The sequence below is a fragment of the Marmota monax genome, unplaced genomic scaffold, assembly GCF_021218885.2.
Source record: "Marmota monax isolate L192 unplaced genomic scaffold, Marmota_monax_Labrador192_F-V1.1 WCK01_AAM20220418_F8-fsc00006, whole genome shotgun sequence".
Taxonomy (NCBI): Eukaryota; Metazoa; Chordata; class Mammalia; order Rodentia; family Sciuridae; genus Marmota; species Marmota monax.
Genome location: NW_026693712.1, coordinates 13,018,171 through 13,032,875, shown reverse-complemented (window position 1 = coordinate 13,032,875; position 14,705 = coordinate 13,018,171). Strand labels below are relative to the sequence as shown.

General features: G+C 36.7%; 1 protein-coding gene across 1 annotated transcript in view; it reads right to left on the bottom strand.

Annotated features, from left to right (window-relative positions):
• Lars1 (leucyl-tRNA synthetase 1) overlaps positions 1–14,467 on the bottom strand; it is a 68,703-nt gene extending 54,236 nt beyond the window's left edge. Inside the window, exons 1-4 of the mRNA XM_046460343.2 lie at positions 14,287–14,467; positions 4,409–4,527; positions 1,275–1,362; positions 820–900 (exon numbers count right to left, since the gene is read on the bottom strand). Of these exons, the coding sequence (XP_046316299.1) occupies positions 820–900; positions 1,275–1,362; positions 4,409–4,527; positions 14,287–14,292 (294 nt within the window). The 5' untranslated portion in view covers positions 14,293–14,467. The remainder of the gene's footprint in view (positions 1–819; positions 901–1,274; positions 1,363–4,408; positions 4,528–14,286) is intronic.
• Between the last annotated feature and the right edge of the window lie 238 nt (positions 14,468–14,705).

Here is a 14,705-nt window from a genome sequence, read left to right as displayed (position 1 = left end):
TTTGACTTCTTCAAAATGAAAGACTGGAAAATAAAAAGAAATTCCTAATCTCATTATATTTAGGGGATTTTTTTTTTCAACGCTAATTTTCTGGTCCATTACTCATTGAGAATTATTTCTAGTGTCAGTTCATAACGAATGAAAACATTTATAAAAATGATCAAGCTAGCCCAAGTAGCAAACACCTATAATCCCATAGACTAAAGGCTAAAGCAGAAGGATTCCAAGTTCTTCAAGGCCAGCATCAACAACTTAGCAAGACTCTGTCTCAAAAAATATAAAGGACTGGGAATGTAGCTAGTGGTAGAGTTTGAAACTCCAATATTGCAATAAATAATCAAAATATGATACCAGTATTTAGTACTTTATGCTAACATTCTGTATATGTCCCAATGCACAAATCACAGTACATTCTGCTGATTAGAAATTACAATTTCAACATAGACATGAATATATAAGGTATTAAAAAACAGCAAAAGAAAAATCACTTAGACTTCAGTGTATACCTTTTATTTAAGTACTCTTTCAAATGATACTGTGTATGTATACATATATTTATTGATCTTTGTAAGTTGCCAAGGCTGGCCTCAGAGTTGTGATACTCAGCCTCCAGAATCACTGGGATTTTAGGCATGCATCACTACTGGACGTGGCTTCAAATGTTTTTTTCAATTAATCTTCACTATAATAAACTCAACTCATTTCACAAAACATTTTAATATAGCAGTATTTGAAAATCCTATATCAAGCTCCTGAATTGGATATTAGTATTTGCTCTAAACTAAAAGAAGTAAAAACCAATCCTATAAGCAATCTTACCTTAATAGGCATCCCCGTACAGTGCAAACCAAAGGGAAACAGACAGCTTTTTCCTTTTAATCTCTGGTACCCTACTGCAAACTAGAGAAAGAAAATTAAATTTAAATTACTGTATACATGAGACACAAATACAAAATGCTAATTTTTCATGAAGAACATCAGTTTTATTCTTCTTATCTTTCTTTAGAACACCAGTTAGATTTTACAGTCATTCCAAAATTCTAATGCACTGTCGTTTTTGTTTTGTTACATGCAAACATGCCTAGAACCTTGCACAAATACACACATATGAAAATTAAATATAAAAATTACATCAACTAAACATGAAAATTATGTTTAAAATTAAGGAATTCTAAGTTTTTTTAACAAGAAGCAATTTCTACATATGCCATTTTCTTCAAAATATTATTTATTAAGGATTCTATTCCATTATTTAAATGTAGAAGAAGCTTTACCTCACACTTGGATAAAGAAAACGTGTGCCCCAAATGCAGACGGCCATTCATATATGGATATGGGAAGGTTGCAAAGTATTTGCCCTTGCTGTAAAACAATCATGTAAAAAATAAAGTTCAGAAATGAAAATGCCAAGTTTCTTTTACAATGAGGGATGGGGTGCAGGAAACGTTTAATATAAATAATGTGTTAAATTTTAGTTATTTTAAAGTAAATTTATAAATCCAGAGATTAAAAGCTCTCTAAAACTGAAACTCGCTTTTGATTTTCAAAGAATACATTTGTAGGTAACTACTAAGAAATAAACATCTTTGGCTAGGTATGCTGGCACACACCTGTAATCTCATTAACTCAAGAGTCTCTGAGGCAGGAGAATTACAAGCCTGAGGCCAACCTCAGGAATTTAGTGAGGCCCTAAGAAACTCAGAAAGATCCTGTCTCAAAACATAAAAAGGGCTGGGACTGTAGCTCAGTGGTAAAGGCTGCTGGATTTAATCCCTGGTACCAAAAAAGGAAAAAAAATATATAAACATCTTTAGCTGGGTGAAAAAGCAAAAAGCAAAAATAAATATCTTGTAGCAGATACCAGAGGTGTAACTTAAGCTAAAATACATTATTTAATTTAAAAAATTTAATACTCTTAGGAACTATCTGTATAAATTTAATGTTTTACTAATTAAATAAGATTGTATTCACTAGACATATATAAAGCAATTCAAAGTCCCCCTTTTTTTTTTTTTAAAGAGAGAGAGAGACAGAATTTTTTTAATATTTATTTCTTAGTTTTTTCAGCGGACACAACATCTTTGTTTGTATGTGGTACTGAGGATCGAACCAGGGCCGCACGCATGCCAGGCGAGCGCGCTACCACTTGAGCCACATCCCCAGCCCCTCAAAGTCCCTTAAGTAAAATAAAACACCCTATAAAATATATGTGATAGATTTATTTTAAAAAATACCTTTTTAATGCTGTTTATTATGTGACATTATTTTTCCTCATGAATTACATCTAACATACATATGCTGTACAGCATATATATGCTATATTATATAAACTAAAAGGAACAGAAAACTTATATATTCTATGCAGCATTTGTAAATGCACTATCCAAGTTTTAAACCCACTGATACTACTACCTGTGTGTTCCTCCCCACTTTTTTCTACCAGGGATAATCAATATCCTGAAATTTGTTTATATCATTCCCTTTCTTTTGAAGAGTTTACATGTCCATAAGTTATTTAGCTTTACTCTCTTGTGGATTTTATATAAAACATGGTATATTTTATAGAGACTTCTACTATTGGATTTTTTTCACTCAACATTTTATTACTTAGTTTCCTCAGCACTAATACATACACCCACAGGTCATTCTCTTTTGTTGAACAAATCGGCTTTTTCATTTCATTTTTCTTTGAGGGGTGGGTACTGGGGATTGAACTCAGGGGCTTTCAATCACTGAGCCACATCCTCAGCCCTATTTTGTACTGCATTTAGAGACAGGGTCTCACTAAGTTGCTTTAGAGCCTTAATGTTGCTGAGGCTGGCTTTGAACTTGCAATCTTCCTGTCTCAGCTTCCTGAGCTTCTGGGATTACAGGCATGTGTCACCATGCCCAGCTTCAGTTCACTTTTGATTACTTTCAGAGGGCTTTATTTTTTTGGTGGGGGGCAGGGCGCGTGGGGAGAGTGCTAAGGATTGAACCCAGGCCTTGTGCATGCAAGGCAAGCACTCTACCAACTGAGCTACATCCCCAGCACCAACTTTTGATAACTTTCAATACCTTAAAGTTGACCAAATTCTGAAACCAAAATACAGTTTATTTATAGTAATATAGTATAATATAGTAATATTATAGTTTAAAGTATAACATCAGAAATTGTATTTTGGTATTTTTTTCTCTTAAAAAAATACAATATATATTCTATTAAAGTTAGTTATGTAGCAAGGAATATACACTTTAGAATTAGAAAATTCTAAAACAAGCCCAGACCCCATGAATTCCTAGCTATGCAATCCTGAGCTGGTGACTTAGTCTCTGTTCCTTCATCTGCAAAATAGAGATTTTTTTTTAAAAAAAAAAAAAGGGGCTAGGGTTGTGGCCCAGTGGTAGAGCACTTGCCTGGCATGTGTGAAGCCCTGGGTTTAAATCTCAGCACTGCATATAAATAAATAAACTAAAGGTCCATCAACAACTAAAAATACCAAAAAAAAAAAAAAAAATTTTTTTTTTTCTTAATTATTTACTGGACTGGGGTTGTGGCTCAGTGATAGAGTACTTGCCTAGCAAGTGTGAAGCATTGGGTTTGATTCTCACAGCACCACATAGAAAAATAAAGTTATTATGTACACATACAACTAAAATTATTTTTTTTAATTATTTACCCTAAAGAGTTAGAATAAGATTAAATAAGAATATACATGTAAAAACCAGAGTGTTTCCTAGCAAGTAAATCTTCAATGTTAGCTACTATCATTGTTATAGTTATTGCCGTGTTTCTTCAATTTGAAGAAGAATATATTTACATATTTCAACATATTTGAAGTTGGAATACATCTTATAATTGATGCATAGGTTTATTATGGCAATGTTCCAAGGGACATTATGTTTTTGTTTTTACCCAATATTGTATCACTATCTAACATCTTAAAATCATCTTAGCATCAAGACAATTAAAAAATTATGAAATAAGATCCTCAAATACAGAAACCCTTCAAACATTTATTTTGTGTCTTTGGAGATAATTATCACTCTGAGTCTCTCAGAATAACTTCACTTTATAAGCTAAAACTCTTCCCTTATCTGAATATGAAAAATAGAAGTTTAGAGGGGGGAGATATAGCTCAGTGGTAGAATGCTTGCTTGCCTAGGATGTGAGAGGAGCCTGAGTTAGATCCCCATTACCACCAAGAAAATAAAAAATAAACACAAACACACACACACACACACACACACACACACACACACACACACAGAGTTATGTAGAAAAATCTCTAAGAATTCCACAGAAGATTTTAATTTGAAGGCAGAAAGTGGAAGTCATGTCCTTTAGCCCATTTCAGACATTACACACAGTTTCTTATCTTTTCCACATCTGCACATTGATGTACAGAACTTCACAAATGATACTTACTTGATCTGCTTTTCTAAATCAGATGCATTGATCTCAAATACTTTCTCAGTATCCCATTTCTGTTGGATTTCTTTCTCAATCTTCTTCAAAAAGTCTACTTTGGCTGTTCCTTTTCTTTCCTATTAAACACAAAAGAAATAGAATAATCCACTATATACTTCGGCAGGATTGATTTAAAAAAGAAAAAAAAGGGGGGGAGGAAATTGGATTCACACAGAACTGAGTTGCTCACTGATAGATCCATTTTTCCCATGGTTATCTTGAAATGTAAATGAACAAGACTAAAAATTAGAGTTACTGATCTCTGAGAAATTGAGAGTAGCCAGGCACACTGGCTCACACCTGTAATCCCACTCACTCGAAAGGATGAGGCAGGAGAATGGCAAGTTCATGGCTAGCCTTGGCAACTTAATACATCCCTAACTCAAAATAAAGAGTAAACAGGACTAGGAATAAATTCAGTGGTAGAACACCTCTGAGTTTAGTACCAGTACCACCAAAAAAAAAAAAAAAAAAAATGATGATGATAAAGAAGGAAAGAGAAATTGAGAGTAAAATAGCAGGTACCAAAGGCCAAGAAGAGTAGGTTGAAGGAAGAATAAGGAGAGGTCAATCAATGGGTACTAAGTTACAATTAGATAAGAGTAAGTAGTTTCAGTATTTATTGCCCAATAAAGTGACTATAGATAGCAATTGTGTACTGTATATCTCAAAAACCTAAAAAAAGACAATTTTTAATGTTTTTGCCACAAAATAGTGTTGTTTGAGGAGATAGATATGTTTAACCTGATTGCAATGCACAAGTGTACTGAAACACCACATAGTACCCCATTATTATGTGTTAATATGCATAATTTTTATGTTTTTACATATCAGTTAAAACAAATTCAAACTTTTAAAAACAGGTCAGAGAATTGGATCATGGGACTACTCAGAATGTGCATGGCATCTCAAAAAAACTTTTTTTACCTAAGCTGTGTCCTCTACCCTCAGAATACATAAAATAAAGTTTTACTCATGCAGAAAAAATAAATAAATAAATAAATAAATTAGGGTTATCATGATCTGTCCACTTCAAATCTTTAAAAGAATAAAAAATTACTTACATATGTAAAAACCTTTTGAAATATTTTTTAAATTGGATACTACAATGTAACACTGTCATCAAATGTTCCTATTTATTTAGTTAAAATATATAAATACTTAACAAAGTATAGGATAGAGTCCTGTCTGCTTGCTAAGCTGCAATTATGCCCACCAAAGGAGTTGGGTCCCAATGGGTACAGGCTGAGGAAGGATTAGTCATCTATATTTTTTTAGGGAAGCACTAATGAAGAACTTCTCTCTAAATGCTTAATAGACTGCTAATCTTAAATTAAACAGAAAATAATAAGTCTCTTATTAGTGTACTGGACCTACCAGGCAACATCCCATCATCCCTTAAACCACTATTGGATGAAAATAAAAGAACACCGAAAATCATTCCACCTTGGGGAAAAAAGGTTAAGAACTTAATTTGTAGTTTGTTTTTCTCTATGAAAATGAATTAGCTGCTAACAGCAAGTAGAACACAGACAATGACAATGGACCAGACACAAATCTAATTCTGTTTTGAAAAATTCGTATTAGTTTCTACGGTTTTATTGTCTAGTATAAATTTGAACCAAAATTATATTTTCTTCTACCTTTTTTTTTTTTTTTTGGGGGGGGGGGGGTTCTGGGGATTGAACCCAGCCAGGGATACTCTTCTACTGAGCTACATCCCTAGACCTTCTTATTTTTTTATTTTGAGATAGTATCTAAATTGCCAAAGCTGGCCCCAAACTTGAGATCCTCTGGCCTCGAACTTCCAAGTCACTGGGATTACAGGCATATGCCACCATACCTGGCTTTCTTATGCTTCTTACATACTACCATTTCCAGATTCTGCAGCATTTCCAAATGAGAAAATACCTGGCTTCTACTTACACTTCTACAAATTACAAGATGGCTGCCATCACCAAGTTAACCAACATCTGGATCTCAGTCTCCTTTAAATCATGTCTTTCCTCTGCCCTGGCACACAGCAATTTAATAAATGCTTCCTATGCATCAAAGCCAGCCTCAACAACTTAGAAAGACCCTGTCTCAAAATAAAAAATTAAAAAAGGCTGGGGATGTGGCTCAGTGGTTAAGTCCACAGAGTTCAATCCCTAGCATCAAAAAAAAAAACTTCCTATCACATCACAGATATACTGCATTCTTAGACAGCTATTTTAAATGATTACACAAATATGAAGTATTATACAGAGAAATTCTGTGCAATCAAAAACACCTAAAATAACTGTCTTAAATCTTCTTTATATCTTTTATAATAAAAATAACTAATATTTTTACATGTTATTTAAAATAATGGGAACACATGCTGAGAAATGCATTCTTAGGCAATTTCATTATTGTGCAAACTTTGTGGAGTATACTTACACAAAATAAGATAACTATGACATCACTAGTTATATAATCTTATGGGACCACCACCTACATGCAGTCTGTCATTAACTGAAACATCATTATGTTGCACAAGATTGTAGTATTAAAATTAAGAAAGATTCTACTGTAAATTTATCAACTGTTTTTACCTTTTTTCATTTTATTTATTTAAATCTAAGAATGATTTACTATGTTTTATTTTTAAGCATGCGTAAGATCAAAGACAAGTATAAGCAACAGAAAAACAAAATATCAGCTTACAAGGAGTTGAAATGATGGATTTAAAATTAAAAACCTTGCCTTAAAAGCAGAGAGGAAATATAAAAGCATTCCATAATTTGAAAAAGTCATGAGTATAACAAAAACCAAAGGAAAATAAAAGTAACAAGTAAATTAATGTTTCTTTAAATCCTGATCACATCATAACTGCTATGTATAGAAATCAAAACTCAAATTTGATCAAGTCAATTCCCCTCTAGAGGCTCTCTCTATTGCTCTTAAGATAAAGTCCATACTTTTAAACCTTGTGTTCAAGGCCCTTCTCGTCTCATCTCTGACAAGCCTCTTTCCCCCTCCCACCTCTCACCCACTCTGGGCCTATTAGACCATCTGCATTTCCCCAAAGTTGTCATGCTCCCTCTCACCTCTGGGCCCTTGTTTAAGCTATTCATGCTGCTTGGATCTATTTGTTTCGCTATCTCATCCTTCAGGTCTCAGCTATTACCTGCCTCAATTCCCCAAAAGTTCACAAAATCTCTTTTTAATTTTTTTATAGTTGTAGATGGACAGCATGCCTTTATTTCTTTATGTGGTGCTGAGGATCAAATTCAGTGCCTCATACTTGCTAGGCAAGTGCACTGCCACTGAGCTACAGCCCCAGCCCAGGAAATCCCTCTTAATATGTTCCTACCTATCAATATGTCGCCTATGCTAGCACTAATCACATAGTGGTCCTAATGTTTCCCCCATCAGACTATAAGTTTCTTCATGGTAAGAATTCTGTCTTGGGGCTGGGGATGTGGCTAAAGTGGTAGCGTGCTTGCCTGGCATGCAAGCGGCCCGGGTTCATTCCTCACCACTACATACAAAAACAAAGATGTTGTGTCCGCCGAAAACTAAAAAATAAATATTAAAAATTCTCTCTCTCTCTCTTTAAAAAAAAAAAAAGAAAGAAAGGTAATCAGGAGAGCCTGATTTATTTAAAGGTTGACAATACAGAACATGGAAACATTAAAAAAAAAAAAAAAAAAGAATTCTGTCTTGCTTCTCAGTATATCCTCAATGTTCACGTTATAGTAGGCCCTTGGTAAATATTTGAATTAAAAAAGTGAATTCCAATTTTTTTATATTGTGGCCATAAAGAAATAACATGGACTAGGTACTGGGTTACACATTTGAATCAGGTACTAAGAAATATGGACTAAGTATGGTTACATAAGGATTTCCTTTTCCCAGAAAGAGTAAGCCCCGGGGCTGGGGATGTGGCTCAAGCGGTAGCGCGCTCGCCTGGCATGTGTGCAGCCCGGGTTCGATCCTCAGCACCACATACAAACAAAGATGTTGTGTCCGCCGAAAACTAAAATAAATAAATAAATAAATATTTAAAAAAAAAAAAAAAAAGAAAGAGTAAGCCCCAGCACCTGTTCACTCCTTTCCACTGCTGCTACCAGTCACCTTTTCATTTAGATCCTGATTTACACTGCAAAACAACATTGGCAGACGGAAGCTACTGGGGATTAACGCCAAGGCCTTGTTCATGACAGGCCAGTACTCTATCAGAGCCACATTCCCAGCCCACCAAAAAACTTAATAGTCTCTCTAGTCTCAGATATACAAAACCCTGTTTTCAATCCTAATATACAAGGGCTACCTTATTAAAATACACTATGGCAGTGACAACAGGTTGCCTGTGCAACATCCATTCCTCCCCTTCATCCTTAGTAACAGAAACCCAGGGGCTGGGATTGTGGCTCAGCAGTAGAGCACTCGTCTAGCACATGCGAGGCCCTGGGTTCGATCCTTAGCACCACATAAAAATAAATAAACAAAATAAAGATATTGTGGCCAACTACTTCTAAAAAATAAATATTAAAAAAAAAAAGAAACCCAGTCTTACTTAGGGTACAGTAAAAGCAATTTAAATACATTTTTCTAGGTTTCCAGGCAAATTCAGTTAGATTACAGACATGTGACTGGGTTCTGGCAAAAGAGTAAGTCACTTTCTTCTACCCCAGCCCATATAAAAGTAGTGGCACACCTGGCAAGGGGGTCACACCTGTAACCCCAGCAGCTCAAGAGGCTAAGATAGGGGATTGTGAATTCAAAGCCAGCCTCAGCTAAAGCAAGGCACTAAGCAACTCAGTGAGACTCTGTCTTTAAATAAAATACAAAATAGGGCTGGGGATGTGGCTTAGTGGTTGAGTGGTCCTGAGTTCAATCCCTGGTATCCAAAAAAAATTAAGTGGTGCATGCCCATAATTCTAGCAATTTGGGAGGCTGAGGCAGGATTCCAAGTTCGACAACAGCCTCAGCAACTCAGCGAGACCATGCCTCAAAATAAAATATATAAAGAGTTGGGGCGAGGCTCAGTAGTTAAGTGCCCCTGGGTTCAATCTCCAGTACCAAAAAAAAAAAAAATCCTGTACAATTTTTAACAGACCACTTATTTAGGGACTCATGAAAATGTTTTAGTTTCTTATAAAATCATGAGAAAACATGAACTTTGAAGTCAAACAAAAAATTTTAATATATAATATGAATGTGTTTTCATAACAATATAGTTGTTAAAATATAGTTTTTAATATTTTTACAGAGGAAGAAACCTACAAAGAAAATAAATTCCTAGGGCCTCATGAAGTATAGGGGTATGTCATACCCTAGGAGTCCTGAGTCAAATGAATTCCCACCATATCTTAACTAAATTTCTCCTTAAGCAACTTTAGTTGACTCCTCTACAAGTAACCAAATAACAGCTAAAACATTTTCACCTGATTGAACTGTAAACCGGCAGAAAGGAACTTTTAGATCATTATAGTCAACTCGGCACCAAGAATAATGATACTGACTCGTAAGTTACATGAAAACATTTTTTGCTTAAAAATGACCACATCACCCACTTAAAGTATGAAAGCAATAGTCTTCCAAACATTTAGAACTCTTTTCCTTGTATTGAGCATGCTAAACTCATGAAAGTTCTCTGGGTTTTCTACTTCTCATAACTTGTCTCAAGTACCTCAAAGGTCAATCATAATGAAACCTGATATTGGCCTCAGCACCAAATTGCTATATAACCTTGAGCATGTCACTTAATCAATGTGAGCTTCAATTTCTTCATTGATAATAAAATGTTAATGCTGGGTGTGGTGGCCCATGCCTGTAATCCCAGTTACTCAGAAGGTTAAGGCAAGAGGATCACAAGTTTGAACCAGCCTAAGCAACTTATAGAGGACCTAAGCAATTCAGAGAGACCCTGTCTCAAAATAAAAAGTAAAAAAAGGACTGTGGGTATAGCACAACGTTAAAGCACCCCTGGGTTCAATCCCTTTTAGGAAAAAATAAATAAATAAAATAAAAATTTAAAAAATAAAACATTATTTAACTAGATCAGAGTTCCTAAAACTTTGGCACTAATGTTGTGCCAGATAACTGTTTTCCAGAGCTGTCCAGTGCACTGAAAGATGTTTAAAAACAGCCCTGGCTTCTAACCACTAGAAACTAGTAGCACACCCTGAGCTGGGACTACCGATAGTGTCTTCAAACAATAGCAAATGTTCTCTGCAGGGCAGAATCACCCCCGTATGAAATAAATGAAATAAACAAATCTTTTCATTAATTCATGGCATTCTGCAGTTAAGACACGTTTATTAATATTTAACTTAATTGATTTATTTAAAAGTCTAAGAAGTAGGTTGAGAAGCAATTATTCTTTCAAAGACAACAAATCTGAAGTTCAAAGATCAAGGCAGTAAATGAGGAAACTGGACAAATAGCTTTATTTTCTCATTCCTATTTCTGCTTCCTTTTCTAATTCTGCATGCATCCTGGTTCCACCACTTACCAGCTGTAGAGCTCAAAACAGGTTCTACCCAGGTCACCTGTCGAACTGTTCAGTGCTCTCTCTCTATAGTCTAGTTCCTACACACTAGAAACTTTTGTAAACTGCAAATTGGTATTCTATGAATATAAATACTGCTTTTTACTTAAGGATATTTCACATTGTAGAACAAATCCCCCGATCCCGAATGAAGAAAATAAACCCTATCTTACACCCTCCTTTCTTAAGGTTTTTGGTTCCTGGGTCATAGTCACCCTCTATAACACTACTTATCTCATAATTTTGATGATTTCAATAGCCACATAATCATTTCAAAAGATTTCAATATAACACACAGAAGATCCTTCATGAATTCCAACTGCAAAAATTCTTCAACTCTATTGGGATTTTGACCCCTTTCTAATTAATCATTAGTTTGCCACCCCATCTTGTCCAACATCTTCACTTTCCTCCCTTATACATCTATACAATCACTCCTGGTTTTACCTGCTTTTACCTAACAAAAGCCCAACTCTCCTATCCACCTTCTCTGCTCCTTCACCTGGGCAGCTGAAAGTGGCAGAAGGAAATCACTAAACCAAAATAAATGATCTTAACTTAAATTAATTAAGTTCAAATGATTCCATGCAGTGCTACTAATTTCTGGAAGCCAGTCTGTCACTCCTTCTTATTCTAGGTCAGTTATTCTCAGACTTTAATTATGCATATTGTTTGGGGGGAGGGGCAGTGCTGGGGTTGTGGCTCAGTGGCAGAGCATTCAATCCTGGGTTCAATCCTCCCCACCACATAAAAGCAAATTTTTTTTAAAAAAAAGTATTTTTCATCTACAACTAAAAAAATTTTTTTTAATTAAAAAATAAATGCATATTGTTCAATACAATAATGACTAACTACACCTGGATATTTTTCTTTTTTTCTGGTACCAGGGATTGAAACCAGAGACACTTAACCACTTTGTTTATTTTTTGAGACAGGATCTCACTAAGTTGCTTAGGGTCTTCCTAAATTGCTGAGACTAGCTTCAAATGTGTAATCCTTTTACCTCAGCCCCTCAAATTGCTGGGATTACAGGTAACAGGCATGGGCCACCATACTTGGCTTCATTCTCTTTTCTATTGGCTAATTCCTTTTCCTTTTTTTTTTTTTTTCTTTTTCTTTTTTGGTACCAAGGGCACTTTACCAGTGAGACATATCCCCCACCCCTTTTATTTTTGAGACAGGGTCTAATAACTAAGTTGCTGAGGCTGGCCTTGCGTTTCTCCTGCCTAAGCCTCCCAAATCCCTAAGGTATACCTTGGCAACTTCATCTAGTCCTATGGCTTGCTTTGTTTTTATTACTGGAGATTAAATTTAGGGGCACTTTATTACTGGACTATACCCTCAGTCCTTTTTTATTTTTTTAATTTGAGACAGGGTCTCACTACATTGCTGAAACTGACCTCAAATTTGTAATCCTCCTGCCTCAACCTCTGGAGTAGCTGGGATTATAGGCATGCTCCACTGTGCCCTGCTCAGTCCCATGGCTTTAAATATAAGCAATATTGCCAGGTGTGGTGGCCTGCAACTCTGGAGGCTGACAGGATTGCAAGTTCAAGGCCAGCCTCAGCAAATTAAGTGAGCCCTCAGCAACTTACTGAAACCCTGTCTCAAAATTAAAAAAAAGGGCTGAAGATGTAGCTCAGTGGTAAAGTAACCTGGGTACAAACACTGGTACCAGTAAATAAAGAAAATAGACCCCCATCTTTCCTCTGATCTTCAAATTCACAGGTCTAATACCTACTCAAATCCATCTCAAATACCTAAAAGCAACCTGAACTTCACAGTTCTGAAAAAAAGAATCTCCAATCCCACACACACCCCAACCAAACCCTGCTTTTCCCACAACTCTCTAAATCTTCAACATTGAATCCATCAGCAAATCTTATTGGCTCTACCTTCAGAATATATCTAGAATTCAATCATTTCTTCTTTCTTCTATTATTTCTATCCTGGCCCAAGTACCCATCCTCTCTCAACTGATTACTCAGAACTCTTTCTTATTACTGATCTCTTTGGTTTTACCTCTAACTACCTTTTCCCCTCAACCCAGTAATCAATGATAACCTCTGTTTTGTTTTGTAATATTGGAAATTGAACCAGGGAATGAATACAATGTCTCCCCCTGGATCACTGTCCTTTAGCCATAAAACCCTCACTATTGTTTCTGCCTGGAAAGCTCTTTTTCAGTTGCAAGGCTTGCTCATTTATCTCTTTCCTGATGCGTCCTTAGTAAAGCTTTCCTTGACCAGCCTTTTTAAATTGCTTGGCAAACGGCGCAGGCACACGTCTATGAATGATCCCAGCTGCTTAGAAGGCTGAGAAAGGAGGATAGCAAATATGAAGCCAGCCTTGGCAATTTAGCGATGCCATAAGCAACTTTGAGAACCCGCGTTTCAAAATAAAAATTAGGGACTGGGTTTGTTAGTCTGCGGTAAAGCGCTCGCCTAGCGCGGGTGAGGCACTGGGTTCAATCCTCAGCACCACATAAAAATAAATAAATAAAAATAAAGGTATTGTGTCCACCTACAACTTAAAAAATAACTTTAAAAAAAATAAAAATAAAAAGGGCTGGGAATGTAGTTCAGTGGTAAAAACGCCCCCTGGGCTAAATCGCCTGAACAAAAACTAAATTAAAAAATACAATTGCAACTGTATTCTCACGCCATTGCCCCTAGCCCTACTTTCTGCTCTATTTTTCTCCATACCGCTTATCCGCACCCGATATACTATTTTTCTAAATAATTTAGTATGTCGCCAACACACGCTCGTAAAACCTCCTGAAAACAAAGATTTTTGTCTGACAGAGAGGCGCTCAATTTTTTGCTGTAAGGCGAGTCAACCCTACATACTTCTCTCTCTCCACCACTCTCTTTAAAGCTCCAGTGATATAGGGGTGCGATGGCGCACGCCTGTAATCCCAGGGACTTGGGAGGCCGAGGCAGCGGGACTGCAAATTGGAAGCCAGTCTCATTAACTTAGCGAGACTCTGCCTCAAAATAAAAATTTTAAAAAGGGGATGCTGGGGACGTAGCTCAGTGGTAAAGATCCCCAGCAACAAACAACAAAAAATCCAGTGATGTTTCACATATGACACTCAAATAGTCTGTAAAGCTAGACATTCAGTTCCTGGTTCATCAGCTCAAAAGAAAAGGCAATCAATCCTGCAGAACACCCGCGCCTTAAGCGTAGAGAGAAAAGCCTTTTAGGAAAATATTTTTCCCCTCGAGTCGACGAGGACAGCACATGGAGAGTCCCCAGCCACGGAACAACACGGTTCCAGCGCCCGACCCAGAGGGTTCTTCCCGCCCAAACTCACAGCCATGGCGCCGCCCAGCCGACTCTGGAAATCCACGACAGTGACCCCGGTGATCCCCTCAAAGGAGTGGTTACAACCTTTCCCCTCCCTCTCAGAAAAGCCAGGCCATCCACGACACTAAAGCACACACTTAACACCTGCTGAGGTAATCGCCCCGTTCACCAGTAACTAACTGCAGCCGGGTGCATCTCACGGCCCGCCGGGAAGTGTAGTTTCCAAGCGAGGAAAGCCGAGGTCCCATAGACACCTGCTGACTACAGTTCCCAAAACACAGCGGACTACCGGAAGTCAGCCGTGAATGGATCCACTCAGAGGTGATACCGGAAGTTACGTTTGCTCACGTAAACTACAAAACCCATGATGCAGTTCGGGATCGCTGGATGCCGCCAGCCGACGCTGGAGAGGTGGAGTTAGGGACT